The 27,951-nt window shown below is 41.3% G+C and overlaps 1 protein-coding gene across 2 annotated transcripts in view; it reads left to right on the forward strand.

Moving 5' to 3' along the window:
- TM7SF3 (transmembrane 7 superfamily member 3) overlaps positions 1-27,890 on the forward strand; it is a 30,308-nt gene extending 2,418 nt beyond the window's left edge. The window contains exons 2-12 of one of the 2 annotated variants that reach the window (XM_037033825.1): positions 2,608-2,762; positions 5,453-5,603; positions 7,862-7,982; positions 9,076-9,247; positions 14,612-14,789; positions 17,201-17,287; positions 18,567-18,647; positions 19,267-19,419; positions 21,542-21,639; positions 22,212-22,374; positions 25,926-27,890. In XM_037033825.1, the coding sequence (XP_036889720.1) occupies positions 2,608-2,762; positions 5,453-5,603; positions 7,862-7,982; positions 9,076-9,247; positions 14,612-14,789; positions 17,201-17,287; positions 18,567-18,647; positions 19,267-19,419; positions 21,542-21,639; positions 22,212-22,374; positions 25,926-26,188 (1,622 nt within the window). In that variant the 3' untranslated portion in view covers positions 26,189-27,890. The remainder of the gene's footprint in view (positions 1-2,607; positions 2,763-5,452; positions 5,604-7,861; positions 7,983-9,075; positions 9,248-14,611; positions 14,790-17,200; positions 17,288-18,566; positions 18,648-19,266; positions 19,420-21,541; positions 21,640-22,211; positions 22,375-25,925) is intronic. The other variant, XM_037033826.1, reaches the window with a different exon arrangement.
- The last annotated feature ends 61 nt before the right edge of the window (positions 27,891-27,951 follow it).

Genomic DNA, 27,951 nt, shown 5'->3' on the forward strand with positions numbered 1-27,951 from the left:
TCTGTCCTAGAATTTGGTTGTTGCATGAAAACACAAACAATGGAGGTACATTTTGGTAAAATGGCAAAAAGGAAGACTTGAAAAATTTAAGTTTGCAAGTTTAGGATTTGATATGGAAAGAAAAGGGATTAGGTAGTTGGGGAGAAAAATTGACTGAGTAGCAATGAGGAAGAGTCTGAAAAATAGAAAAGAGTCTCCCCTGTTATGGATCAGATGGCAAAACATATTTTTACCAAAGAATCAGAGGCACTGCTTCCTAGAGGAGAGATAACAGTATAAAGGCTTTGTCTCTATGTTAGCTGTCTGCTCTGTGACATCGCTTGATGCAGTTTTCCTCCCACTCCCGAAGTTGGAAGATCTAATTATGCCTCATAACGTGTTTCTGATGGATTCCTTTCCAGATGGCTTAGAGGTGAAGGAGGTTCCTCTTGACTTCTACAGGATATATTTTGGTTGTATGCCTTTATTTGCCATGTGTGCCTTTATGAGTAGAAATTAAGTGCAGATTCTGCTAGACTGTACTTTTAAGGTTATCTTGACTTTCAATATTCTTCCTTGGTCTCTCTGAGGAAGTTTCCTTCTCAACCTGATGCTTATGATGGGTGTGCCATGAGTACTTACACCTGGTGGTCGTCTTCTTCCCGCTAGTTTATTTGTAGGACCATACTGAATGTCTGACTTTTTTATTTTTATTTTTTTTACATAAGATGTGCCTGTGAAGCACTGGAAAGCTAATGGAGGTTAATACTATTTTGTTGGGTGGTATTGGATAGTTCACAAAGTATTCCCCCTTTGATACTTTCAGCAGCCAAGGGATATATGTAGCACAGTGACCTCCATTTTATTGTACCATAAGGGAACTCAAGTCCTGAGAAAAGAAATTACTTCCCTGAGGTCACAAAATTGAACTGTCATTTACTCAACATTTACTGTGTGCCAGCTAGGCGACCAGTAGTGTACTAGGTTTTGGAATGTAAAACATGACAAAGCCCTGTACAGCCAGGAGTCAAACCATAACTGATTTTGTTAATATGCAGCCTTCTATAAAAATTGTGAAATGGCTCTGGCTGGTGTGGCTCAGCGGATTGAGTGCCAGCCTGCGAACCAAAGGGTTGCTGGTTCGACTCCCAGTCAGGGCAAATGCTTAGGTTGCAGGCCAGGTCCCCAGTGGGGTTGCATGAGAGGCAACCACATACTGAATTCTCTCCCTCTCTTTCTCCCTCCCTTCCTCTCTAAAAATAAATAAATAAAATCTCTTTTTAAAAATTGTGTAATGGCTTTCAGACTATGCAGTGGTAACACTGCCAAAGGATTTTCACGCAGAAGTTAGGTTAAAGATAACAGAATAGGGAAAACAATTATTTATAGCTCATCAAATGTTGAATTAGGTGTTCTTAACTGCGGCTGAACGTTAGAAATCAGCTGGAGAACTTTTTAACAAGGCATATTGGTGAAGAGATAACTAGAAATTTACATTTAAAAGAAAAAGTAAGTTGCCTGGCCAGTGTGGCTCAGTTGGTTGGAGTACCATCCTGTGCAAAAGGTCGGGGGTTTGACTTCCAGTTAAGGCCCATACCGAAGCGGTGGGTTCAGTCCACTGTTGGGGCGTAGACGGAAGGCAAACAGTGTTCCTCTCTCACATCAATGGTTCTCTCTTTTTCTTCCTCTCTCTCTAAAATCAATAAACATTAAAAATAATAAAAATAAAAGAAAAGGTAAATTTACAGTAGCATCAAGAAACATTAAATATTTAGAGCTAATTATAGTGGGATATGTAGGGAACCGGGGACAGAGTGAGTGAGTTCAACACAGCCAGAAGTGGAGGCACGTACACAGATGGGGAGGGCCTAGACGAGGTGCTGGAACATTATTGTTATAACTTCTCTTTTATGTGGACTCTGAACTTGATCCTTAAACTAACAAAAAGCTCTTTTTTTCCAGCATACCTGTGGTTCACGACTATATGTGAAGTATCTGGCATGAGCATTCAAATGACATTTTTGCCAGTGTTGATGGCACCTTCTTTTGCAAGCTAGATAATACAGTCCCGTTTGACAGATGAAGAAACTGAGGTTCAAGGGAGTTAAGAAACTTGCCTAAGATCACACCTAGTAAATGGTGGGATAAAGTTGAAGCCAACTCTGTGTCTCCAGGATAACTTCAGAATTCATTAGATTGTACTGTTCTTTCATTCCAGTGCATTCACAATGGTTAGTAGCAGCTCCTCCTGGCTGTTAGTTCTTAAATTCAGGGACTCTGTTCAGAATAGAATTGTTAGAGTTGCTACCAGACCTGAAATTTTTCTTGGCTCTGGGAGCCAGGTACCTTGAACATCCTCAGCCACTTTAAGTATTATTTGCATCTTTTGAAATACTTTTTTACCACTTTCCTTCTTAGTTCTACTACTCATTAGCCAATTCACCCTGGTGGGCTGCTTCACCTCTTTAAGATTATCCTCATCAGTGAAATAGGAGCAGTAATAATATTTATCTCAACTGGCTTTTCTTTCTGATCATTAAATTAGTAGTGTGCATGTTCACATAGATGATTTCTACGAATTCATATTAGCTGTTCATATATTACAATGAAACATTTCTCTCATTTTAGGTATTACTGAGTTTTCTGTGGGGAAATTTAGGTACTTCAAGCTCAGCAGGCCCTTTCCAGAAGAAGCTGTTTTGCGTAATATTTCCAGCAATGTGACTTTCCTTATTTTCCAAATACATTCACAGTATCAGAATACAACAATTTCTTTTTCCAAGGTAAGTACAAAGGATTATTTCTGTGCAAACTTTTCCATGTTTGGGGGCTGTGCATTTTCGTTATAAGCATTAGAATTTGATGCTTCTTTCTGTTTAACTTATATCTTACATTTAAAAAAATTAAGTTTGGTTTCTTTTAAGTTAGTGATTTAGGCTGGCTAAGAGACGGGTATCTCAGGCCTTATCTGAGTGCGGTGACACGTGGTGCAAAGGGGAGGCGATGGAGTGCTGGGTTCCGGGTGGGGGTGGAGCTGTGCCAAATGTTTCCTGTCTGAATGTAGTTAGAGTTTTTCCCGTGATTTCCCACTTTTTATTACTTTACCGGGTCCTTAATGATTTTTATCTGAGAATACATTTTAGTGAGTTTTCATTTTTGTGTAGCCATTCAGTGTGAAGTTTACTAAGACCTGTACCTTCAATAAGACCCTTTAGGGTCAACTTTATTCTTTGGAGTCTCATGGAAACAAAAGAATCCTGACACAGAGTTCATCTTGTCCAGTGGCGGGCTTCTGGCAGCATGTAGAACTCATACAGAAGTCATCACTAACCCCCTAACCTCAGCCTCAGATCTGGGAAGTTTTTGGATGCCTTGGACTAGCCTAAGTTATTAAAGACCTGCCATTTATTTTACCCTTTTATGAATCTATTTCTATTTGGCCTATATGACCCATTAGACAAATAAATTCTACTCTGTATGGTGTTGTGTTTCTTTTTATTCGTCCTAAGCCTATCTTCTTTTTTTTTTTAAGATTTTATTTATTTATCTTTAGAGGGAAAGGGAAGGAGAGAGGGAGAGAAATATCAATGTATGGTTGCCTCTCATGTGTCCCATGCTGGGAACTGGCCTGCAACCCAGGCATGTGCCCTGACTGGGAATTGAACCACGATCCTCTGGTTCACAGGCCTGCACTCAATCCACTGAGCTACACCAGCCAGGGCTAAGCCTATCTTCTAATAATTGTCTGGAATTTGCTAAACAAAGCTCTCTTAGTCCAATTCATATATATTTTATAGGCATTCGTCATATTATGTTCCAAACTTAAGTATTTTGTATTTTTTAAAATTAGGACATACTGCTCCTGTCATAAAGAATTTGAAAGTGTATACATTGTGTGGTAGTTTAATAGGTGAGAAATGGAAATGTTCAATCAAGGAAAACAGGAAGGAATAAATTGTTAATTGCAATAGATAACAGTGTCTGTGACTCATACAGAAATCAAAACATGTTAAATTTCTTAACTTTCTTAGAGGAAATCCATGCCAATTACTCGGGAAAAGCCAAGTTTTTTCCCGGGACTATATTCAAAAGGAAACTTCCTACTCAGGCCCTTACATAGGAGACACAATAAAATGGCACATACATAATTTCCTCCTTAAGAACATGACAGCACAGACAACGTTTGAAGGAAGAGAAAGGGTAGAGAAAAAAAGCATTTATACTTATTGCATACCTATGTGTACTAGGCGGGTGGTTCGTAGCTCCTGGGGCCATAGACTGTGAATCCGCTGAAATCTATGGACTCTCTCTGGCAAAGTGTGTAGATACGTCTGTATGATTGATTTCATGGGGACCTCTGGAAACTCTCTGGGCCTCTGGGGCTTCTAGTTAGAGAGCCCAGTGTCTGGTTTGCCATATAATTAATTTAATTCTCACAGCAGCTCAACAAAGTAGTTACAATGCCTGTTTTTACCTCTGAGGAAACAGAGCTTGTATAAAGAGATGTCAACATAACTAATGTGACAAAAGGCTTGGATGAACAACACTTTGCGCCTCAATTTTCATGCAGAAGGAGTCTTAGTTATCTTTAATTATAGTACTGTTTCTTCATTGTGCTGCTTTCCTTTAGTTCTCACTGTGTCCGTACTACCGAGATGATAAGCAGGACTGCGTGTAGCTCTAGCGGTGGGTGGTCCGTGTGAAGAGAACTGTTTCTGTTTCCTGTGCCCTTCCTGATAACTGTGGCCCTTTGGATTTTTAGGGTCAGGGTGGTTGGATCATTGAAACTGTTTGCCCTATAATTTTTCAATTAGTATTTGGGTCATTCTCCCTTATGCTTGTCAAATTGAAACCCATCTGTCACTTATGGAAAACGCAGTCTGCAAGGCAGTCTGCACTTACAGGAAAACCTGTCAAGGAAACATATGCCAGTCACAATCCTCCAGCTCAGTTTTAGCTAAAAATAGGACCTCCTAGTAGTGTTCTAAGAACTTCCTGACCTCCTAGCCCATCATGCCTGGTTTCTGCATTGCTGTTTTTAATGTTCTGTGGAGCTCGAGCTTGCCCTGAATCCCTCAGGAACACTATTCCACGCCTATGAGTCATTGCACTCCCCAGTCCGTGGGGTGTTTTCTCCTGAATAAAGGGCATCAGACTCATTATGGAATTCTTTTTGTTTCAACAGTAGTCTTAGTACCTGACATAATAAGTCTTAACTTGGGGAACTGAAAAGCTTGGACATTTTATTGTATCTGATCAAACAACATGTATTTTTAACAGTTCTTTCATGTGTCTGTGTGGGCACATTCACATAGAGGTAAAAAAAGTTATTTAATTTTCTAAAGAAGGTCTGTTTTTATTCCTTTTTGCTTTAAGAACATTTGGGATAGGACACGCATACTAGACCAGTTCTGGGATTTACATACTTTGCTCAACTCCCTTTTCACAAGGACTCTTTTCTCCCTTATTGCAGACTTTCCTTCCCAGTACCTCGGCAAAAGGCACTGACAAAGGGCTGGTTTTCATTCTTAGACCAGAGCAGAGTATGTGCTTTTGGTATATGGAGGCTCTAGATGCTGAACCTGTCCAAAATGTGGCCGTCCCGCTCTCCTACTCCGAAACAGGTAACCTTTGTCTTCGACTCCCATTGCTGTCCAGAATGTGGGACTTGTTCATGAGAATTTAGGGAAAACTGTAATCTTACTAAAAGTGTTTATTGCAAACACAGTACAGTTCATCGGGAAGGCTTTATTTTATTTATTTATTTGTTTATTTTTCATCAGGAAGGTTTTAATAGCGAGGGAGCCAGAGAATTAGCATGATGATTGAAAGCCTAGGTAGGGACTAGAATACATTTATTCATTCAAAACACATTGAAGGAGTGCTAGGAGAAGCAGTAACAAAAAGACAAGACGTAGTCCTGAACGCTTGAGATGGTTATTCTAGGCAGAGGAATGCCCTAGAGAAGAATGGAGTGCTTGGAGAACGGCAAGTAGTGGGTGTTTTGTAGTGTCTCCCACACGCCAGGCACTGCTTCTGGGGGAAGCTGACTGCCGAGTAGTGAGGAAAGGAGGAGAAGAGCCAGGAGGTTTTGCCTGAAGGAAGGAGTGGTGAACAGTACATTGCAGTGAGGTCAGAGGAAGTGACTGACAGTGTCCATTTCAGAGTGCAGTCGGTGGTGGCCTTTAGGGAGAGTCATTTTAGCGCCTCGGTGCAGATGAAAACTAGGTTATAGTGATTGAAGAGCTAAGATGAGGCGAGGGTTTAGACTGCCCTGAAAGTTTGATGGTAACGAGGAGAGGGAGCAGTAGCTAGTAAAGGAGAAGAATCCAAAAGGTGACCAGAATCAAAGAACGACAATATTATCTGTAACAAAAGGGTAACTACCTGATCAAAAACCATGGACTTCAAACCTCCATGAAGGACAGCGTACACAGAAAAATGATGAACGATGAAACTTCAATTAAAATACATATCCTTTTCTCCCATATGGTAAATACTCGTGAATGTAGTGAGAGGAAATGATGAAAGATCACAGAATTTTGAGAAAAAACCCACACCATGTTAAAACACGTGCATGGGGTATCTCCGTGCCAAATCTTGCACAGAGTCAACCACCAGCATTCCTGAGTTTAAGGAAAGTAGGACCTAACTGTGGGAATGATTAGATGAGTATATGTAGTTGAGATCTTACCAATCCTTAAGTTGGTTTACCTTGGGTTCTGTCTTACCTCAGGCTCTCCACTTGAGTCCACTGTACACAGTTCTTTGTATGGAGTTGAGCTCACCTCAAATGACTGACTTAAGTTTTGTCTAGCTTAAAGTTCCTGAATAGGATTCATAGTAAGAAAAGCTGCTTTAGCCATATTATTACTAAAATGAAATACCCAAAATTTATTTTGTGTTTAACTAAGCATTTAAATACTGTACCGATACATGGTTTTGGAGGTGTTTTGAGATCTTTAACTCTTTCATATACACACACAAAGACTTTTCCAGGATGGAAAAGGATGACACTGTCCTTCTCCCTGTTGGAAGAAGCATGTAAAAAGTGGACACCCCCTTCTCCATTTCTCAGGAGTCCCTTTTTCTTTGGCAGTGTTTTTCTTCTCTTCATTCCTGGGTTCTTATGCTCTCTTTTGTGGGGTCATAGACCCCAAAATCTAATAAAAACCTATCTCCCTAGGAAATACACACATTTAACATTCAATTTCAGGGCATTCACGGAGGCCCTGAAATCCATTCTTGGATCTCAGCTTAATCTTGTCCCTTCTGACCCTTTCAACTCCAGATCAGAATTTGGCAAACCACAGACTGAGCCAGATCCAGCTCACTGACTGTACGTAAAGTCTTACTGGAGTGCAGCCATGCCTATTTGCTTATGTGTTGTCTGTGGCCATTCTCATGCTGTGAGGGTAGAGTCGGGTAGTTGCCACAGAGACCAGCAGGCCCGAGAAGCTTAAAATAGGTACTGTCTGACCCTTAAGGGAGAAAAGATTTACTGACTCCTGTTCTAGAGCCCTTAACCTCAGTTCATTAGGTTGTATAAAACTAGCAACTCTGTAATTCTTTTTTTTTTTTTAAGATTTTATTTATCCTTAGAGGGGAAGGGAAGGAGAGAAGGAGAGAAATATCAATGTATGGTTGCCTCTCATGAGTCCCCCGACGGGAACTGGCCTGTAACCCAGGCATGTGCCCTGACTGGGAATCAAACTGCGATCATGTGGTTCACAGGCCCACACTCAATCCACTGAGCTACACCAGCCAGGGCTGTAATTAACTTCTGTATGTAAAGTTCTTATAAAAGTAGGATTCAGTTTTCTCAGTATAATTTGAATATATGAAAATTCTGTATTGAGTGACTTTCTTATTTTTCATCCAGATCCTGTCCCTGGAGGCTGTAATTTGGAGTTTGATTTAGATATTGATCCCAACATTTACCTGGAGTATGATTTCTTCCAAACGACCATCAAATTTGCCCCAGCAAACCTAGGCTATGCAAGGTATGTCTGTCTCTTAAAATTACTTTTAGAACATTCATGACTGTTCAGTAGAAGGTTCAGTAGATTCAGTGAACTATCTCAAAATTTATTATTCTATTTAGTAAAATTGAATTGTTTAATTTTTTGAATGAAAGTAATTCTTACATTATAACTAATACTGGAGCTGTCATTTATAGTTAATATTGCCTTCTCCAATCATATGAAGAGCCAAATGTTAAGTCTCTATTATGAACTTACAAGTACATCTTAGTTTCTGTAAAGAGTTTAATTATTCTTAAGTGTATTTTATTGATTATGCTGTTACAGTTGTACCAGTTTTTCCCCTTTGCCCCCCCAATTTTCATCCACCACACGTGAATGTGGGCGTGCCCATTTTACCTCTTCTGCTGCCTCTGCCCCAGCCTCACATCCCCACCCCTCCTCCTCATCAGGACGGATGTGGCTTCTTCAAATCCTTGGTTGTCCAACTTCCATACAGTTCGGTTTCATAATAGTCCTTTCTGGGTGTTACTTGTTGTTGAGGTTTAGTTGTCATTCTCCTTGTGGTTGCACAAGGAGGTAAAGCTTGTTTACCTGTGCCTCCATCTTGACTAGAAGCCCTGTAAAGAGTTTTAAATATAGAGAGCATTTTGGAGCCGTGAAGCCTACTTTTTTTGGTGAGGGTTTTATTATTTTGATTAAAACTCTGCTTTAGTTTTCACTGTAATAACGATAGCTGACATTTGAGTAATATTTGAGTGGCCTCTGCGCGTCATCCACAGTGCTGAGTGCTCTGTGTCGTCACTTAATTCTACACAGTTTATTAAGTGGCAGTTGTTCGTATTTTACAGAGTAGCTCCCTAAGGGTCATTAAGATTACGTGACTTGCCCACTTACAGTTAACAAATGGCAAAGCTGGCACTTGACTCTAGACCTGACTGCTGACGTTAACATCTGGTTGTTTCATCATACTGCCCGTCAGTGTGTCGTTACTCTTCAGAATGCCAAAACGAATTGTTGTTCCAGAAGTTTGAAATTCGAGCTTTTGGTTCCTTTTTATAAATGGGTCATCCCCCACAAGGGATTCGTGTTTCATTTTGTTGCTTGACTTTAGAGGCACAGAATCTCCGCCATGTGACGTCAGGATGGGACAGGACACTAGGTGGAGATTGCAGTATGACGTCTATCAGTATTTTCTGCCTGAGAATGACCTCACCGAGGAGGCGTTGCTGACGCATCTGCAGAGGATGGCTGAAGTGCCTCACGTGACAGCAAATGCTATTAAGGTAAACAGTCCGATTCTGTTGATCTGGCTCCCACAAAGGGCCAGATCGCAACACCTTTGTGCGAGTTTGAGTAGAGGAGAAGTTACCAGGAGCTTATTATTTTACTCTTCGCTTGGTCATTCCAGGATGGAATGACCTTAAAACTTTTGGCAAATATAAAGGTTATAGTATTTCGAGAGAAAAAAAGAAACTATTTAAAGATGCACTCATTGGTGTGGCATTACTGTTTAAGCCCAAGCTCCATTAAGCAACGAAACAAGATGTCACTCTACAGCAGACTGACCTCCTAGGCTAACCACATAAACCCTGTTGGAATGACTTCTTTCTCTGTCATTCCAGAGAAATGGAGACTAGGGACTAGGGATTTTCCTCTCAAGCCTCTAACTTGGAGGAAAAATTTCCCTGAGCTTTTGGACCTCCATTCTTGCTACTCCACGCGTGAGGCATGGACCAGAAGGACTGGCATCACCTAGGAGTTTCTTAGCATCGCAGACTCTTGGGTTTCACTCCAGACTGCCACAGGTGTAATTTGCATTTTACAAGATCCCCCATGTGATTCCTGTGCACATTAAAATTTCAGGTTCAGGGCAGGATTTTATGTCTTAAAAGGTGCTTGATAGCAGTTTGATATACAAGGTCATCCCTAGTCTCATGGTTGATGGGTAGTGTTTTTCTAGACTACTCTGATTCTCCCTAGAAGGTTGAGAGATTGCCAGATCATAGAGAAAGAAGTAATTGCAACAGGGTTTATGTGGTTAGCCTAGGAGGTCAGTCTGCTCTAGAGTGAGATCTCGTTTCGTTGCTTTGTCACCTAGGATGTCTTTGCCCCATGCTAAGAGGGAGCCTTGGATGAGAAAACTGATTGTGCTTATTCACAAATTGGGAAAAGTGTATAGTTTATCCTTTTAAAGTAAGAAATTTTGAAGACCATGTTTATTCTTACAAAGAATACAAGAACTCACAGAACAGGGTCCTTTTAAGTTACTTTTTAACTTTCAGTTAAGAGAATATTGTGTGCCAGAATTCAAGGAAGCTCTCAGTGATTAGTGAGGACATGTCAAAAAGACTCTGGAACCTGTTTGAGGAGGCTCACACTTACAACTTTGGGATAATTCAATGAACAAAAAGTAAATGATTAATTATAGTCTTGAATTAATAAAAACAAGTTTGTACTGATAGAAAAAGAAAAAGAAAAAGCTTGCTACCCTTGGAAGAGACTCTTAGACCAAATAATTCTTAAAATATATACAGGGAAGGAGGAACTGTAATTCATTCTCAGTTTATGAGAGGAAGCTCTTACAGAATATTGCCAACTAGTAAGTGTAGAAGGAATAGAAAATCAATATTTTGTGACCCTGCCCTGGCTGGTGTAGCTCAGTGGATTGAGCGCGGGCCTGTGAAGCAAAGGATCACGGTTCGATTCCCAGTCAGGGCACATGCCTGGGTTGCAGGCCAGTTCCCAGTGGGGGACACATGAGAGGCAGCCACACATTGATATTTCTTTTTTTTTAAATACAGTTTATTGATTATACCATTACAGTTGTTCTATTCCCCTCCACCCGCACACTCCCTCCCCCACCCTTCTCCCCCCTTAGTTTATAACCACGTGTTTCAACTTCTTTAGATTCTATATTTCCCCCACTATTCTCGCCCTCCCCCCTATCTATTTTCTACCTACCATCTATGCTATTTTCTGTGCCTTCTCCCCCCTTCTCCTCCTCCCACCCCCCTGTTTCTAACCCTCCATGTGTTCTTCATTTCTATGGTTCCACTCCTGATCTAGCTGTCCTCTTGGTTTGCTTTTGTTTTAGGTGTGGTTGTTAATACCTGTGTGTTTGCTGTCCTTTCACTGTTGATATTTTTCATCATCTCTTTCTTATATAAGTCCCTTTAGCATTTCTTATAATAAGGGCTTGGTGATGATGAACTCCCTGAACTTGACCTTGTCTGAGAAGCACTTTATCTGTCCTTCCATTCTAAATGAAAGTTTTGCTGGACAAAGCAATCTTGGCTGTAGGTCTTTGGATTTCATGACTTGGAATACTTCTCTCCAGCCCCTTCTTGCCTGTAAGGTCTCTTTTGAGAAATCCGCTGACAGTCTGATGGGTACTCCTTTGTAGGTGACTGTCCCCTTATCCCTTGATGCTTCTAGGAGTCTCTCCTTCATTTTAGTCTTGGCTAATGTAATTATGATGTGCCTTGGTGTGTTCCTTCTTGGGTCCAACTTCTTTGGCACTCTCTGAGCTTCCTGGATTTCCTGGAAGTCTATTTCCTTTGCCAGACTGGGGAAGTTCTCCTTTATTATTTGTTCAAATACATTTTCCACTCGTGGCTGTTTCTTTCCCCCTTCTGGTACCCCTATAATCCGGATGTTGGAACATTTAAAGATGTCCTGGAGGTTCCTAAGCCTCTCCTCATTTTTTTGAATTCTCATTTCTTCATTCCTTTCTGGTCGGATGTTTCATTCTTCCTTCTGGTCCATTCCATTGATTTAAGTCCCATTTTCCTTTCCATCGCTATTGGTTTCCTGGACCTCTCCCTTCATTTCAATTAGTTTAGCCTTCATATGTTCCTCTAATTTGTGACTGTACTCTACCAATTCTGTGAGCATCCTGATAAATAGTGCTTTAAATTGGGCTCCTGAGAGCCTGGCAATCTGTTGGTCACTTAGAGTTATTGGCTCTGGGACTTTGAGTTCTTCTTGTGCCATCTTTTGGGCTGGTCGTGCCTGTTAAGTAGCAAGAACGGAGCCCTAGGTTTTCACCAGAGCAGGGCCACTCAGTTGCTGGGTTGTGACGTCGTATGTGGGGGCGGGGTCAAAGAGGGACAATGGCTTCCCTCCGGCGCCCGCCGCCGCCGCGACCCCCACCGGCACTGCAGCCAACACCGTCACCAGGGCCACGCGCCCTGCTCCACTGCACGTGAGTGTGCCACTGCTGTCAGCCCTCCACCACTGGGTTCGCCCGCTGGGGCCTGCGTGGTCCGTCTCACTGCGCACGAATGTGCGACCTTGGTCAGTCTGCCCCTCACCCCGACTAGGTCCGGGCTGCCTGCGCTCCTAGGTCTGTCCTTCCCGACCCTGCTCCACTGCTGGTTCTGCCTCTCTTACCGTCCCCGTTGAACGGTTTGTAGCTGTCGGACTTCCGTATAATTCAGTTTTCTGGCCTCTGGGTGTGTCTTAGTTCTCCAAAACTTTGTTGTATCCAAACTTGGTTGTGGGAGAAGGCACAGTGTTTCCACCTATGCCTCCATCTTGGCGGAAGTCCCACACATTGATATTTCTCTCCCTCTCTCCTTTCCTTCCCCTCTTTCTGAAAATAAATAAATAAAATATTTAAAAAAAAATATTTTGTGACCCTCAGTGAAATAATTCAGGCAAGGATCATTAGGTGAAAGATTGTTGAGGGACAGCTTACTGCCAGCATGCCTAATTGGCACCTGCAGATTGCCCTGGCCACTGTGGCTCAGTTGGTTGGGCTTTGTCTCGCAAAGTGAAAGGTTGTGAGCTCCATTCCTGGTCAGGACACATGCCTGGGTTGTGGGTTCAGTCTCCAGGCAGAGCATGTACAAGAGGCAGCTGATTGATGGTTCTCTCCCTCTCTTTCACCCCCAGTTTCATCCTATTTGTAAAGGGAAAACTGTTTTCAGAGTGGGATGATCTGATTGTTTCCTCCTTACCCATGTGGTCAGCATAGCTTCCCTGACAGTGGGTCCACCTGCACTATGTGCTCACACGAATGCGGGCTGACGTCTCACCATTACCATCACCTGTGGAATGGTCTAACAAAACGTGTTTAACCCGAATCCATTCCTGGGAGTTCCTGTTTACAGAACCAGTGGGGGATAAAAGTACAAGTGGGGCACCATGAGCACAATCTGAAAAGCGCAGATTGCGGACTACTCTACAGAGTGACTGCCCTTGATCGTTGCAGAAGTTGTTGGGTGAGAGGGAGTGGGGTGGTGGGAGGGACTTCTGGATTACAGAGATGGGTGCTGTGCACGGTTAAGGGGAGAAAAGCTATACAAATGTTTGGAAAAAATCTGAATATGGACCTGTGTCACATAGGAAATTATTAGTTTTCTTAGGAGAGCTAAGGTATTGTGGGCGTGTAGGAGAATATCCTTCATATATCATGTCGTGCTACTCAAGTGGCGGTGGAGGAATTGGTGGCACAGGTTGGCGTCACCAGAGAAATTGGCAGAAGAGCAGAAAGTCAGGTACCTCCTCTGACCAACAGCTTCAGAATCTGAATTTTAACAAACTGTCCGTGATTCCTGGGCACATTAAGTCTGAGAAACACTGCTTTATGACATGCATGCTGAGGTATAATATTTAGAAGGGGAAGGTCATGGTATCCGTTAACTCACTTTGAAACAGTTCAGCAGGAAAAATAGAGGGGAGGAGGAGAAGGGGGGAGGGATAGAAAAGCACATATGGCAAAACATTAACAGTGGTTAAATCTAAGTGGTGGTATGTAGTTTATTCATTGTATTGTTATTTCACTATTTCTGTAAGGGAAATTGCATAATAATAATCCAGATGTGATTTATTGTTGATGCAAAAACCTGAGTGAATAGGAGGTACATTTTGTTGAACTTGACCAAATACTTTGCCCAGGAAACATTTATGAAGACTAAACAATATTTTTAAACAGTGGAAGTCCTCTAAGAGTCTCACAATTATTTATTTCAGAAAACAATATTTAATGTTCTCACTTATATTATTAGGAACATAACTGTATTATGATTACATAGGGTTTTTGTTTCTTCTGTAACATGTATTACTTATTTAAAAAGTGACCTTTAAAAAGGAAGTTTTGAAGTGAAGGACTATTGCATAACACAACTACATGTAATGTTTTCTTATTTCAGAGCCTGTTAAACAAAACTAAATGGGTGCCGTCTGTGAGGTGTGAACAGACTGTCAGCTCTGTGACTAGTAGTAATGCCCAGCATTTGCTGAGCACGTACCCTGTGCGGGGGGGCATTGTGCTGAGCACTGAGGGAAGGCTAGAGCAAGAGAAATATGGTTCCTGCGCCTCTGCTGTTCATAATCTAGCCAATGAGAAAAAATTATTTTTTGCTTTGTTCTAACTAGCCTTTACATGTTATTTAGATCTCATTTTACTTAATTACTAACATTTAACACTACACAAAGCTTTGGAAACATTTGGGTAAAAGCTTGTTTATAGTACATACAAACTGTGTAGGACAATTTTTTGACAATGCTAAATAGGTTGGTGTATACTTTAAACAAGAATTGTATTTTAATTTTAAAATGCAATTATCACATGTAAGTAGATTATAATAGAACAGCCTTTTTAAAAAAGTCTAAACACTAATCATGCATTATTTTGGCTTCAGGTGGTTACTCTGACAGCTAATGATAAGACAAGTGTTTCCTTCTCCTCCCTCCGGGGACAAGGCGTCATTTATAATGTCATTGTTTGGGACCCGGTTCTCAATACGTCTGCTGCGTATGTGCCTGCTCACACATATGCTTGCAGCTTCGAGGCGATGGAGGGCAGTTGCTCTTCTCTTGGTGAGTAGGATTTACACTCGACAAGTTCTTTGGCTGTGCAGACCTTTATCAGTTAATACAGAATTTAAGAATATTAAAAAGTGCTATTGTATAGTATTCATTCCCTCATTCATCCATCCATTCATTCATTCTACAAATGTTGTCTAAGCCCTTACACTACCTCACTCTCTGCTCTCGGCACTGGGACATAGCAATTAATAAAACAGACAAAATACTTGCCATCCTGGAGCCTAGGTTTTAGTGGGAGATAAGATAGATAAGAGAAATTTGTGACATAACACAAAAGAAAGTGATGATTGCTAAGAAGCACCAGTGAAGTAGAAAAGGGACAACAACTGGCTGTGAGAGAAGAAATTGAGATAGCGTGCCCAGGGGAGTCCTTGCTGGGAAAGTAGTATTTGGGTACAGACCCAGAGTGAGGCAGGGAGCCACGTGTCCGGGGGTACCTGCCAGGTAGGGGGTACCTGCCAGGTAGGGGGAACCGCAGGTGCCGAGTCCCTCAGCTGGGAGCTCATGGTGTGGCGAGGAGCTGTAGCAAGAGCAGTGGCTGGAGGAGGCCGAGAATTTCCTGGGCAGGCAGCTCCTGTCACAATGCATAGCCTTTATTTGGCATGAAATCGAAAGGCATTGGAGGGTTTGAGCAAACAGTGCCATGATTGGACTCATATTTTAATGGGATCGCTCTGGCTGCTTTTTAAAAAAAAGTTGGGGCAAGAGCAAAAACCTTGATTAGCAGGCCATTATAATAATCCACATGGGAGATATCAGTGGTTATTTAGGTACAGCAGAGGTGGCAGCAGAGTTGTGACAAGATCATTCTCTGTGTGTGTCCTTAACATTTTATTTTGAAATGGAGAAGTTGCAAAAATAGCTACACAAATTTTTGCATAATCTTCAACCAGATCCCTCAAATGCTAGTTCACATGTGCTGTTTGCTTTTTATTCTATTTATAGTTCTGTATAGTATTTTTCTGTAAAGAAGAGCTTTCTCTCATCAACTGGGGATGAATTACAGTTCCTTTTTTTAAAGAAGCAGGCTACATTCCTTCCCTTCATCAATTCCCAGCCACAGGACTTAAAATAAGCAGATTGTGGCATTATCTTTCATTTTATCTTTCTTTTGGGTTCTTCTCAGAAAAGCTGATATGTAGGTGTGTATTATGCCCTACAAATTCTGGTCTTCTATCTCATATTTCTTATTTAAATGTAGGTCTTTGTGTTATGTCCATCTGAGCACTCATAAGTAGCTTATGTGTTTTGATTGGTGCTGGGTTTGTAACGTTTTTTACGAGTTTTGTACAGGCGTTTTGTTTGATTTTGTTATTTATCTATTTATTTTTAGAGAGAAGGGAAGGGAGGGAGAAGGAGGGAGAGGAACATCAGTGTGTGTTTGCCTCTCGTGCATCCCCAGCTGGGGACCGGGCCTGCAACCCAGGCATGTGCCCTGACTGGGAATCAAACCAGTGACTCTGTGGTTTGCAGGCCGGCACTCAATCCACTGAGCCACACCAGCCAGGGTGGAATGGATCTTGTATCCTTTGGCATCACGAAGCATGTTGTGATTTATTGTTGATGCACTTTTCTATTTTCTCAGTGCTACATTTTCCCCCCAAAGCAATATTAAAATTTTTTGTTATGGAAAACTTAACTTCCATGTACCATTATTCAGCCTAAACAGTTCTGATTCATAGATATTATCTTGTTTTACCGATACACTCACCTGTGTCTCTGGCTCCCCAGCTCCTTTATCACTGGATTCTTTGGGAGCAAATCACTGAATGATCATTTTGCTCACAGAATTTCAGTATGCAAATTTTAAGATTAAATGCCCTGTTTAAAAAATACAGCCACCATATCATTAACACAAGTTTCAATTAAAAATAGCGAAGGTAATTCCTTAGTGGTTTTAAATTAACAGCCGATGCTGACGTTTCCCCAGTCATCCCAGTTGCTTTTCACAGTTTTTTGTTTGCAAACAAATCAGGTTTCAGATGAGGGCTGAACATTTGATTTAGTTCACGTGTCTCTTAAATTTGTTTTAATCCAGTTCTTCCACCTCCCTTCCTCCTTTTTTTCTTGTAGTTTATTTGTGAGGAAACGGAATTGTTTGTTTTAAGTACACTTTCTCTCCTCCTTCTTCCCCACTTCCTCCCCACCTCCCCCACCAAGAATATGTTACATGTTTCTGTCAGGAAGCGTATGCTTTTTAATTTCTCCTTTTCATACTAGGAGCCATTGCCCGTATACAATTAACGGGGGGTGGGGGGCAAGGGTACTTTAAAAACAAATCACATGTGTACAAAATGCATTATTGCCAGGTGACTTTGCTTTTTTCATGAAGCTTTGTTCTATTAACTAAATATAAAGTATCAAATTATTTATATTATCCACTAAATCTTCTTAATTTTTAGGAAGAACATCTACCAAAGTGTTTTTCACTCTTTTTGCCCTGCTTGGTTTCTTCATTTGTTTCTTCGGACACAGATTCTGGAAAACAGGTATTATGTCTGATGTAGTTGCTACTTATATGCCTTGTGGTCTTTTTTCTTAAATACTGTGGGGGAATTTATGACCTGTAGTTTATCTCCACTGTTCTCATAGATTGTGGCTGTGTTGTTTTAGTACAGATTCTGAGTTGATTTGCACTTTTCTCTTTTCTGAATAATGAGTGTAACCTTCTCTTGTTAAGAGGAGGATGACATTTCATTTGTGCAGCAAACTTCTTCCATTGCTAGATTGGATAGTTGGCTAAAGATAACAGGTTAGAACTCAGGATGTCAGTGTGAAGAAAAGGATGTGTGGGTTTTGGTGATGGTGATTGACATGCTTTCATGTCAGTCAGGCTGGGGGCCTCCAGGTACAGTGAGATTGAAATGCCTGCTTGGTCCTGGGAGGTGCAGACAGCGGACGGGAACCCCACCATCTGCTCAGTGACACCCAGTGCTGGGAGGAGAGTGTAAATTATGCTCACCGGATGGATTTGAATTCTTTGGATTGCCTTTTATGTAACTAATGTTTGCAGTTACTAAAAAAATTCCTTATTCGTTAACAGGGAGTATAAACGCAGCATCACAGGGAGAGGGAACATAGCCCTGATCTCATAAAACTCTTCCAACTTGCCTAACTAAACTGTTCAAAATGGCAGTTCCTTTTCCTCCACCACTGTATCTTTGTTCTTGATTGGGGGGGACTCTTGTGAAGAATGTACAATTCCTCAAAGTGTAGAATGCTTCTGTAACAAAGAATTTAATTGCTAACTGTATGCAAGGTGCCAAAGATGTCACTAGGTATTTTAATGGATGGAGACAATAGTTGGTTGTTCATCCTAAACAGGAGAAGGTACGTTTAAAAAAGATAGAAAAGCTACATTTCTCTTTGGAATATATGGGTTTTTTTTACCTTTAAAATTTTAGTTTTGCTAATCTAACAAGTTGAAATTTGGTGTGCAATTTGAGATTGTACACAGTGAGAAAAATAATATTCTTTAAGAAGGAAGTATAAATATATTAAAATGAGCTCAGAAATTAACAACTGAGCAATTGAAATTGACCTATATATAAGAAGGTATATTCTATGGTTAATACTTTAATATTATACCTATTTAATAGTAATAATCACTACCAATGAGTTCTGACTTTTTTCTCTTTTAGATAATAATTTTTCTCAGAATTCCTAAGGTGTAAGCATGAACTTGTACATTAGATATTTAAGTTGCATTGTAAAAAGTATACCTAACCTTAAACGTGTTTTTTTCTTTTCCTGGTGGTTTGCTACTAGAATTATTCTTCATAGGCTTTATCTTCATGGGATTCTTCTTTTATATACTGATTACAAGACTGACACCTATTAAGTATGATGGTAAGTAAAAGCAATGTAGTTTAGTTGGGTGTGCAAGAAGCAAGATGCTATGTTTACACTCCACCTTTGCTTCTACAGTTTGGCCAGTGTTGTGTGTGACATGCTATTATGTGTGTAAAATAATATAAAACCTGTGTTCTAAACGACTTTTCTAAACTGCTCACAGACCTTCTCTTTCAAGTTTTTGGTAATTGGTAAATTAGTTCTTTGGGAAATGAAGGGCCATGTGGAATATAAATCTGTGTTCCAGCTATGTGCTATTCAGTATATTGAAATGTGAGATTTATTACAGTCAAAATGTTAAGATTTTCTTTACCTTAAAACTCAGACAAACCCTCCTTCCTTGTCACATTAACAGAATGCTTGTCACCCCTTCTTCTTCAGCCCCAAATTATAGGTGGTGCCAGGCCATGCCTGTCACTCGGTCTGGGAGGTTTAGCTCTCCCTGCGAGTGTTCGCCTCTCAGACGGGCCCCTCCCCAGGCAGAGCCTGGGCCGGTTTCTTAGCACCACTGAAGAGTCCGCCAACCTTCTGTCGGTGTTCGACCAACAGAGAGGCCTATCGTGTCTACAGCACACAGCAGGAGAAGCTAAACAGTTCATCTTCTCTCTGTGTTCAGTTCGTCTGATTCTGACAGCGGTCGCTGGAAGCATCGGTGGGATTTTCCTGGTAGCTGCTTGGTGGCGATTTGGAATCCTCATGCTCTGCATGCTGTGCGTTGGACTGGTGCTGGGCTTCCTCATCTCCGCAGTGGCTCTCTTCACTCCGCTGGGTAAGAGATGCGTCACTCATGTCGTAGGCGTTCAGTTCCTTGTTTGAAAGGTCCTGCTTGGGCTCTCTGGGTACAAATACTGCCTCATCAGGGGTTTGGAAATTTGCACTTACTGAGGCGGCATGTTAGCGAGGTCCAGTACAAATAAGGATCCCTCTTTCCTCAGAGGCACCTGTACTGCATGACTTGTGACGTGTCTTTAGGGGTAGCCGTGTCCCTCTTTGTTGTGGTGAGGCATGTGTCTGTGTGTGTTTCTGTCAGAGTTATGGAGGTAAAGGGCATTCTTAATACATGGCAGAACAGTGGTTTTGTGTTTCATTTTTTTAAATCCTTGAACTCGTTACTCAAATGACTCAATATAGCCCACAGATAAATTTGGTGCTGCTTTGATGGCAGCTGAGTTGGGGACCTTGGTGCTTTGTTCTCAGTCTTCTCTTTTACCTCTAACCTCTACTCCCACCCTTCGTCAAACTCGGTGTTCCTAAGGTACTCACTTGTCGACATCCTGGGGCAGGAACACAGAGGTTTGTTTTTTTTTTTAAGTAATTCAATTTCTATCAATGAAAAAAAGTTAACCTGTAAGTTAGTTTTCTTTGCAGTTGTGCAGTAACTTAAACTTCCTGATTGTTGTCAAAAATAGAAGAGAATCCACCTTCCAAATTACTCTATTCGGCTGTTTCCTTCTTGTGATGATGGTTAGTTCTTATGTTACAGTATCAGATTCAAGTTGACGGGAATGTTAGATATAAGTATGGGTGTCTGTTGAGCTATCAACTCTCGAGAACACAGGGTATAACCGAGTGCAGTTGGCTCTCCAAAGCTTTTTTTTGAGACCAAAGAGAATTGACAGCTTATTGTTTACTGACCAATAACAGGCCCTTTTGTTCCTATTTTAACAAACCTATAGCCAGGTTTGTTCCCACAGCCCACTCTACAGGGAGCTCTTTTTAAAAATTTTTACTCTTTAATTTGTGTGAATGGGAGTGCGAATTGGTGCAGCCATGATGGAAAATAGTGTGGAGGTTCCCCTCAAAATTAAAAATGGGCCTGTCTTATAGCCAAGCAATTCCGCTTCTGGGTATATATCTGAAGAAACCCAAAATGCTGATTCAAAAGAACATATGCACCGCTATGCTCATTGCAGTGTTACTTACAATAGCTGAGCTATGGAATCAACCCCAGTGTCCAACAGTAGACAGGTGGAGAAGTAGCTGTGGAGCTAAATATAATGGAATATTACTTGGCCATTAAAAAGAGTGAGATCTTACCATTTGCAACAGCATGAAAGGACCTAGAGGGTATTGTGCTGAGTGAAATGAATCAGAGAAAGACAAACCCCACATGATTTCACTCACACGTGGAGTCTGTGGAGCTCCCACTCTGCGGGATACATGGGTCTCCAGATAGACCTGCAGGTGGACTGAATGGTGGTGCCAGTGTCCGCATTAAATAATTGTCTGGCTTATATTCTTGCTATTTAAACTTATAAATAGGAGTTCTAATATGTTCGACCCAGGTCACTCAAAGTGTGCCACATTTTGGAGAACGTTTAGTAGGAGCAGATGAGTGGTTAGCTCCTGTCTTGCCCGATGCATTAGGGGGTCACATCTTCCAGGGTGCAGTGGCTAGGAGGGAAATGCGTTGATGGTAAAAATCTGCTAAAGGGATTTTGCTGCTTATATTGGATGGGAGTTCATACGTTTAACTCTGAATGCCATTTACCTGTATTTTTTACACTGCAACACAAAATCATGGAATCAAAGAAATTTAGAGCTAGACTGGATGATTTGGAGTTTGGCGATGAAGTGGTTTAATCTTCTCATTTTATGGGTTAGGAAACTGAGGCCCAGAAACAGCTAGTGTGGATGGAAGATCTTGGATTAGTCAGGCCTCTTCTAAATTATCCTGGTAATAAATGCAGAGCATTTACATGCTTGATTTTACTCCTACCCTTATACCTGCTAGGACACACCCTTCCGAGATCATTGCCTTGATAGTCAAATGAATAACATCAGAATTCATTTCTGATCACCAACACATTCCCTGGTTGTTACATTAAACCTTCTACATATGCCCATGTTCAGATGTCGAGAAAATGAAATTTTTCTTTTTGCTTTTTCAGGAAACCTAACAATATTTAGTAATGATGATGTGTTCTGGGTGACCTTCTCTGGCATAGCTGTTCTCATTCCAGTAGTTTTCATGAGCTGCCTAAGAATGGTAAGTGTTTCACCAAAAGTTAGATTTATTTATTATATTGTCCTGGGCCTTCAGTTGTTCACTTATTGCATCAGTTTGCATGTTTTATTCACTGGGGAGAGCTTTTGGTGATTAACTTTAGATAGTCTTGTTACTATGAAAGCAAGAAAGTTCTGATCATGATTACCATGCAGTGTTTTTATAATCCAGTGGAACAGGTTATCACTGTTAATAAGCTGTTAACAGCGGGCACAGAGGAGGTAGGACTCACTGCAATGCAACAGCCTGGTGGACGGTTGGCCGTCTCTCTACAAGAAAGGTTCTTCACCTAATTAAACTTTGTTGTTGAAGTTCTCCCACCGGGAAGGTATTTTTATGTGAGGTCAACTGTGTTTTAAGGACTCACTATGGGTGTCCAAGATTATTTTCAGTTCATCCTTCCAGGTAACCTTTATTCAGATGTAAGACGTGGTTTCTCTTCCTGTGCCCCGTGGGAGCAGAAGTGTTTCCCTGTGATTGAGGCCAGTGATAAGAGTTAGGAACTCTTCTCGTTCTGCCAGAGGTGAAGCCTAACCTGTCCCACTCTTCCGCAGCTGAACATACTGGCTTGTGGACTCGTTGGCTCCTACTCGGTGGTCTTGGCTGTTGACAGTTACATGTATACAAGCCTTTCTTACATCACCTTGAATGTACTCAAGAGAGCACTCAGCACTCGTTTCCGCAGCGCTTTCACAAACGTGCCTTTTCAAACTAATGGTAAGACTCTACATCCACGAATCAGTGATCGTCAACTAGGATATTGGCCCACCCGTGCACTCAAAAGCACTGGTAATTAGATTAAATGAAGGTTAACTGGGTGGAGAAGAACTAACTGGACACAAGAAAGAAACAAACACTATACAAATGCTGTAAGGCCCTCTGTTAATAACTTAGGATCATAGAAGCAAGACTTTATTTTATTTTTTTTATAATGTATTTTATTGATTATGCCATTACAGTTGTCCCATTTCCTCCCTTTCATTCCCCTCCACCCACATTCCCCCCTTTAGTTCATGTTCATGTGTCATAAGTTCTTTAGCTTCTACATTTCCCACACTATCTTGCCCTCCCCGTCTATTTTCTACCTACTGTTTATGCTACTTATTCTCTGTACCTTTTCCCCCCTTCTCCACCTCCCACTCCCCTGTTGCTAACCCTCCATGTGATCTCCATTTCTATGGCTCCACTCCTGATCTAGCTGTCCTCTTAGTTTGCTTTTGTTTTAGGTGTGGTTGTTAATAACTGTGAGTTTGCTGTCCTTTCACTGTTCATATTTTTTATCTTTTTTTCTTAGGTAAGTCCCTTTAACATTTTATATAATAAGGGCTTGGTGATGATGAACTCCTTGAACTTGACCTTATCTGAGAAGCCATTCTAAATGAAAGCTTAGCTGGATAGAGCAATCTTGGATATAGGTCCTTGCATTCCATAACTTGGAATACCTCTTTTCAGCCCCTTCTTGCCTGTAAGGTCTCCTTTGAGAAATCAGCTGACAGTCTGATGGGAACTCCTTTGTAGGTGACTGTCCCCTTATCTCTTGATGCTTCTAGGATTCTCTCCTTCATTTTAATCTTGGCTAGTGTAATTATGATGTGCCATGGTGTGTTCCTCCTTGGGCCCACCTTCTTTGGGACTCTCTGAGCTTCCTGGACTTCCTGGAAGTCTATTTCCTTTGCCAGATTGGGGAAGTTCTCCTTTATTATCTGTTCAAATAAGTTTCCCACTTGTTGCTCTTTCTCTTCTCCTTCCGGTACCCCTATAATTCGGATGTTGGAACGTTTAAAGATGTCCTGAAGGTTCCTAAGCCTCTCCTCATTTTTTTGAATTCTTGTTTCTTCCTTCTTTTCTGTTTGGTTGTTTCTTCCTTCTGGTCCACTCCATTAATTAGAGTCCCAGTTTTCTTCCATCACTATTGGTTACCTGTGCATTTTGTTTCATTTCACTTAGGGTAGGCTTCATTTTTTCATCTAATATGTGACCAAAATCAACCAGTTCTGTGAGCATTCTGATCACTAGTATTTTTTTTTAAATATTTTATTATTTATTTGTCTTCAGAGGGGAAAGGAAGGAGAGAGGAAGGAAACATCAATGTATGGTTGCTTCTTGTGCATCCCCTGCAGGGAACTGGACCCTGCCGGAAACTGGCCTGCAACCCAAGCATGTGCCCTAACTGATCACTAGTATTTTGAACTATGCATCTGATAGGTTGGCTATCTCTTGAAACTATTGGCTCTGGGACTTTGATTTGTTCTTCCATTTGATTTATTCTTCCATAATGTTTTGGTCAGGTCGCACCTGTTATGTATGAGGGGTGGAGCTTTAGGTGTTTGCCAGGGCGGGGCAACCAAGTTGCTGGGTTTGACGCTGTATGTGGGGGCGGGGTCAGAGAGGGAACAGTGGCGCTTGCTCAGCTGGTACTTCAGTTCCTTTTGCTGCTTCCCACAAGCAAATTGTGCCCTTATGGTGCTGGTTCCGGGGTGGGTGGGCTTGTGTATATTCTAAGACTCTGTGGGTCTCTCCAATGAGCTCTCCTGTGAGGCTGGGAGCCTCTCCGAGCACTTCAACTCCCACAGATGTTTTCAGTCGGTCCTAGTAGGCTTTATTTCCTGTTGCTGGGGCCCTGGGTTGCACAGTCTGTCTCGCTGCATGTTTTTTGCCTGCTTTACCTGCGCGTGTATGTGTGACCGAGGTCAGCTAGCCGCCTTGTGCGCCTCACTGGGTTTGCTCATTTCCTCCCCGCGCCTGCCAGCCGCTGCCTTTTCCTGCCGGGATCCCTCTCTGCCCGCTGCCCTCTCTGCCCCTTTTGCTGGTCTGAGTGAATGGCTGTCGGACTTCCATACAGTTCGATTTTCTGTCTGTTCTAGTTGTGTTTTTGTTTCTAAATCTTTGTTGTCCGTAGTTTTGGTTGTGCCAGGAGGCACAGTGTTTCCACCCATGCCTCCTTCTTGGCCGGAAGTCAGAAACAAGACTTTAAACTTAGTTCATAACTTCTAAAAATCTACTAAGTGAACTTTGTTAAGAAATTTCTAAACCAGGATTAATCGGGTTTACCTGGTCAGTCCCGGTTGTGAGAAAAGTGATGAGACTGAAGACGGCACCTAGCGGGTTGGGGTGCAGAGAGGAACGAGAATAACAGCCTCGTTTTTTAAGTTATTTCCCGCCTCCCTCCTTTAAAAAAGCATTGCAATTTGCTAATTGAAAGTGAAAGTGATTTGGAGTCATTAAGTGTATTATTTTCTTTGTTGTAAGATTTCTGTCCATTAATTTTTTGAAGGAAAAAAGACACTAAATTAAATGTTCATGAAGATTGTAAGATATGTTGGTTTCAGAAATGTTAAAACTTGGACAATGGAAAAGCGTGTCTTACAATCAAAAATGTATAAGTACAATTGTGGTTATTATGAATATTGAAAGACAAATCTTTCCCTGTACTATTCTCAGCCTGCCCTCATTGGATAAGAGGTTGATGGTACATCCCTGACTGGTGTGGCTCAGTGGGTTGGGTGTCGTCCTGTGAGCTGAAAGGTCACCTGTTTGATTCCGTTTGGGCACATGCCTGGGTTTCAGGCCAGGTCCCCAGGTAGGGGCATGTGAGAGGCAGCCAATCGGTTTACCGCAAACATCGATGTTTCTCTCCTGCTCTTTCTCCTCCCTCCCTTCCCCTCTCTCTAAAAATAAATAAATAAATAAATAAAACTTTAAAAAAGGATGTTGATAGCAGAGACCTTGAAATCCATGTGTCTTTTAAGTTTTACATACAAGACAATATTTTGCCAAGCCTTTTACTAGAAGCTCAGTACAATTTGCTGAACCTCTCCACGCGTTTCTGTACCCACTGTATATGAGTCGGGTGAGGACTGGGCAAAAGAGAGCAAGGTGGCCTCCAGTGCTCCCTGACGTGCCTCTGTGAGGCAGACCTGGATTGCTGCCCTCCTCCTCTGCCCGCTGTGAAAAAACTCAGACAGCTGTGCCTGTGGGCACTGCTCAAATATTGGAATGTCAACAGTCCAAGCAGCTGGTTTCTTTACAACCTGTCTGGACTTTCAAATGCCTGTAATAGACAATTCCTGTTTTCAAATGTAAGACTATAGCTTCCTCGTTCATTCCTTGGTTTGTAAATAAGGAAATAATACGTTTAGGCAAACTCACCATGAAGTCTAGTATTACTAAGAAAGGATGGCATGGATTTAGTCTATGAAAGGTGACATGTTAGATCTGCTGGGTGTTAAATCACACAAGTTTGAACTGTGTTTTTTACTGTTTTTTAGACTTTATTATCCTGGCAGTGTGGGGTATGCTGGCTGTAAGTGGAATTACGTTGCAGATTCGAAGAGAAAGAGGACGACCGGCTTTCCCTCCCCACCCGTACAAGTCATGGAAACGAGAGAGGGAACGCAGAGTAACCAACATCCTGGATCCCAGCTACCACATCCCTCCACTGAGGGACAGGCTGTATGGCCGATTAACCCAGATCAGAGAGCTCTTCCAGAGGGAACAGCCGGCCGGAGAGAGAACACCCCTGCTTCTCTAAATGCCACCGGGCTTGGTCAGTGGGATCCAACAGTACAGCCCAGGCACCGCCTCGGCTTTGGTGCTTCCGCCCAGCCTGCTTCAGCAGTCTGCAGTCAAGTCTAGTGAGAAAATAGGCTTCTGTACTGTGTGTGGTGTCCTTCCTAATGTGTGGTAGGGCTATGCAAGGAGATTATGGTAACTCTGAGTGAAGAAGATGACCAGAAAATTGGTGGTAGGGGGCTTTTCCTTATTCCAAAATACTTAAGAAAGTACCTTTTGGCTTACATGATCAACTTAAAACTTCTTGAACAATTCTCTCACCTGAGTCTGTCTAAACCTGGGGACAGGGGCACAGAGGGTGATTTAAGTGTTAGACTGAACTTTCTGCCACTGTTCAGAGGTTTAGGGAGTTAATACTGGGGTCTTTGAACTTCAGAGTACAAAAGAAGAACTAACTTAAAAGCAATCTGATTACTTAGTTGTGTCTTTCATGGTATCATATATTATCAAAAGTACTATTCTTTTGCTTATTTTTGTGATAAAAAACATTTACCATATCAATCATTTTAAGCATATAGTTCAGTACTTTTTGGTTTTGTCTTTTATTGCTTAAAATGGTAATTTAAAAAGCTAAGTTATTTCAGTTATTTGAAAGTAGGTCAAATTTATATAAATAACAGAACTTATATATGGATGATTTATTTATATTCTAAATAATAGCCTTCTTTTCTTTCAAGACCCTTTAAAATAGTGTTGACAGCTGGTCTCTGATTTAAACCGTATTAGATGACATGAATTGTTTTTAGGAACAAATGACTCCTACCTTAATCTGTAGTCCCACTCGTAAGGAAATCTTTTAAAAACTTACATTTTGTAATTCTTTCTGCTAAGTTAGTCATCGTATTGATGTGAAATACAATTTCAAAAGCTGTGTCTTCTGTATGAAGCCTTTTTACCATCTGTGTTTTAAAGTGATGAGGAAATCAAAGAATATTCAGGTGTTTAATAGAGCTGGTTTTTGAGTTAGGACCGTGGCATTTTAAGGAGAATGAACCCCTTCAGTTTTGACCCCTTTCTATCCACTCTAAGAAAGCAGCTGGGTGCCCCGGGCTGCTCGCCTGCTCCTTGTCCCTTACCTGTCAGAGCCCCTGCGACCGGCTCTGGTTTGGACTCAAAGCTGGCGACTCCGACATGCCTGATGGCGGGTGCTCGTGGTCACGTGGGCATTTGTAAGTTAACCACTATATGAAACGATGCTGCTTTTCAGAGTTTTTTCAAAGCACAATATATTTTTGGAGGTTCAGGTAACTGAAAAATTTTCAACATTTGCTTTTAAAAGTGTTTTGGAAAGGCTGAAACAAATTGAAAAATATGAAACTAATCATTTTGCTTTGAAAAATTATACACAGGTGTTCATTTACTGTTTATTCTGTAATCCACAGTTTCTATCATTGCAGTAACACTTCAACTTGAAGGAAAAAAACCTTTGTTATAATTTACTGAAGGATTCTGGCTTCTGCCATTTCTTTGTACATTCCACAGAGTTATGTTTGTGAGTTATTTTCTAAACCGTCAAAATGCACTGCCAGCGAAGATTACAAAGACAAAACACACTTTTTTGGAGGGGGATACAAATTGTTAAGAAAGTCTTATGGTAATTTGTGAGTAATAAAGAGCAAGTTTGTACAATTTTTTAATAATAAATTCCTATTTTCAAAAGATACTAAAAAGTCTCATTATTATAAAATTCTTATAAAAATTTTTACCAACTATATTTGTACT

Source organism: Sturnira hondurensis, unplaced genomic scaffold (genome assembly GCF_014824575.4).
Source record: "Sturnira hondurensis isolate 20B ecotype Veracruz unplaced genomic scaffold, ASM1482457v3 Scaffold0021795, whole genome shotgun sequence".
In the NCBI taxonomy this organism is placed as follows: Eukaryota; Metazoa; Chordata; class Mammalia; order Chiroptera; family Phyllostomidae; genus Sturnira; species Sturnira hondurensis.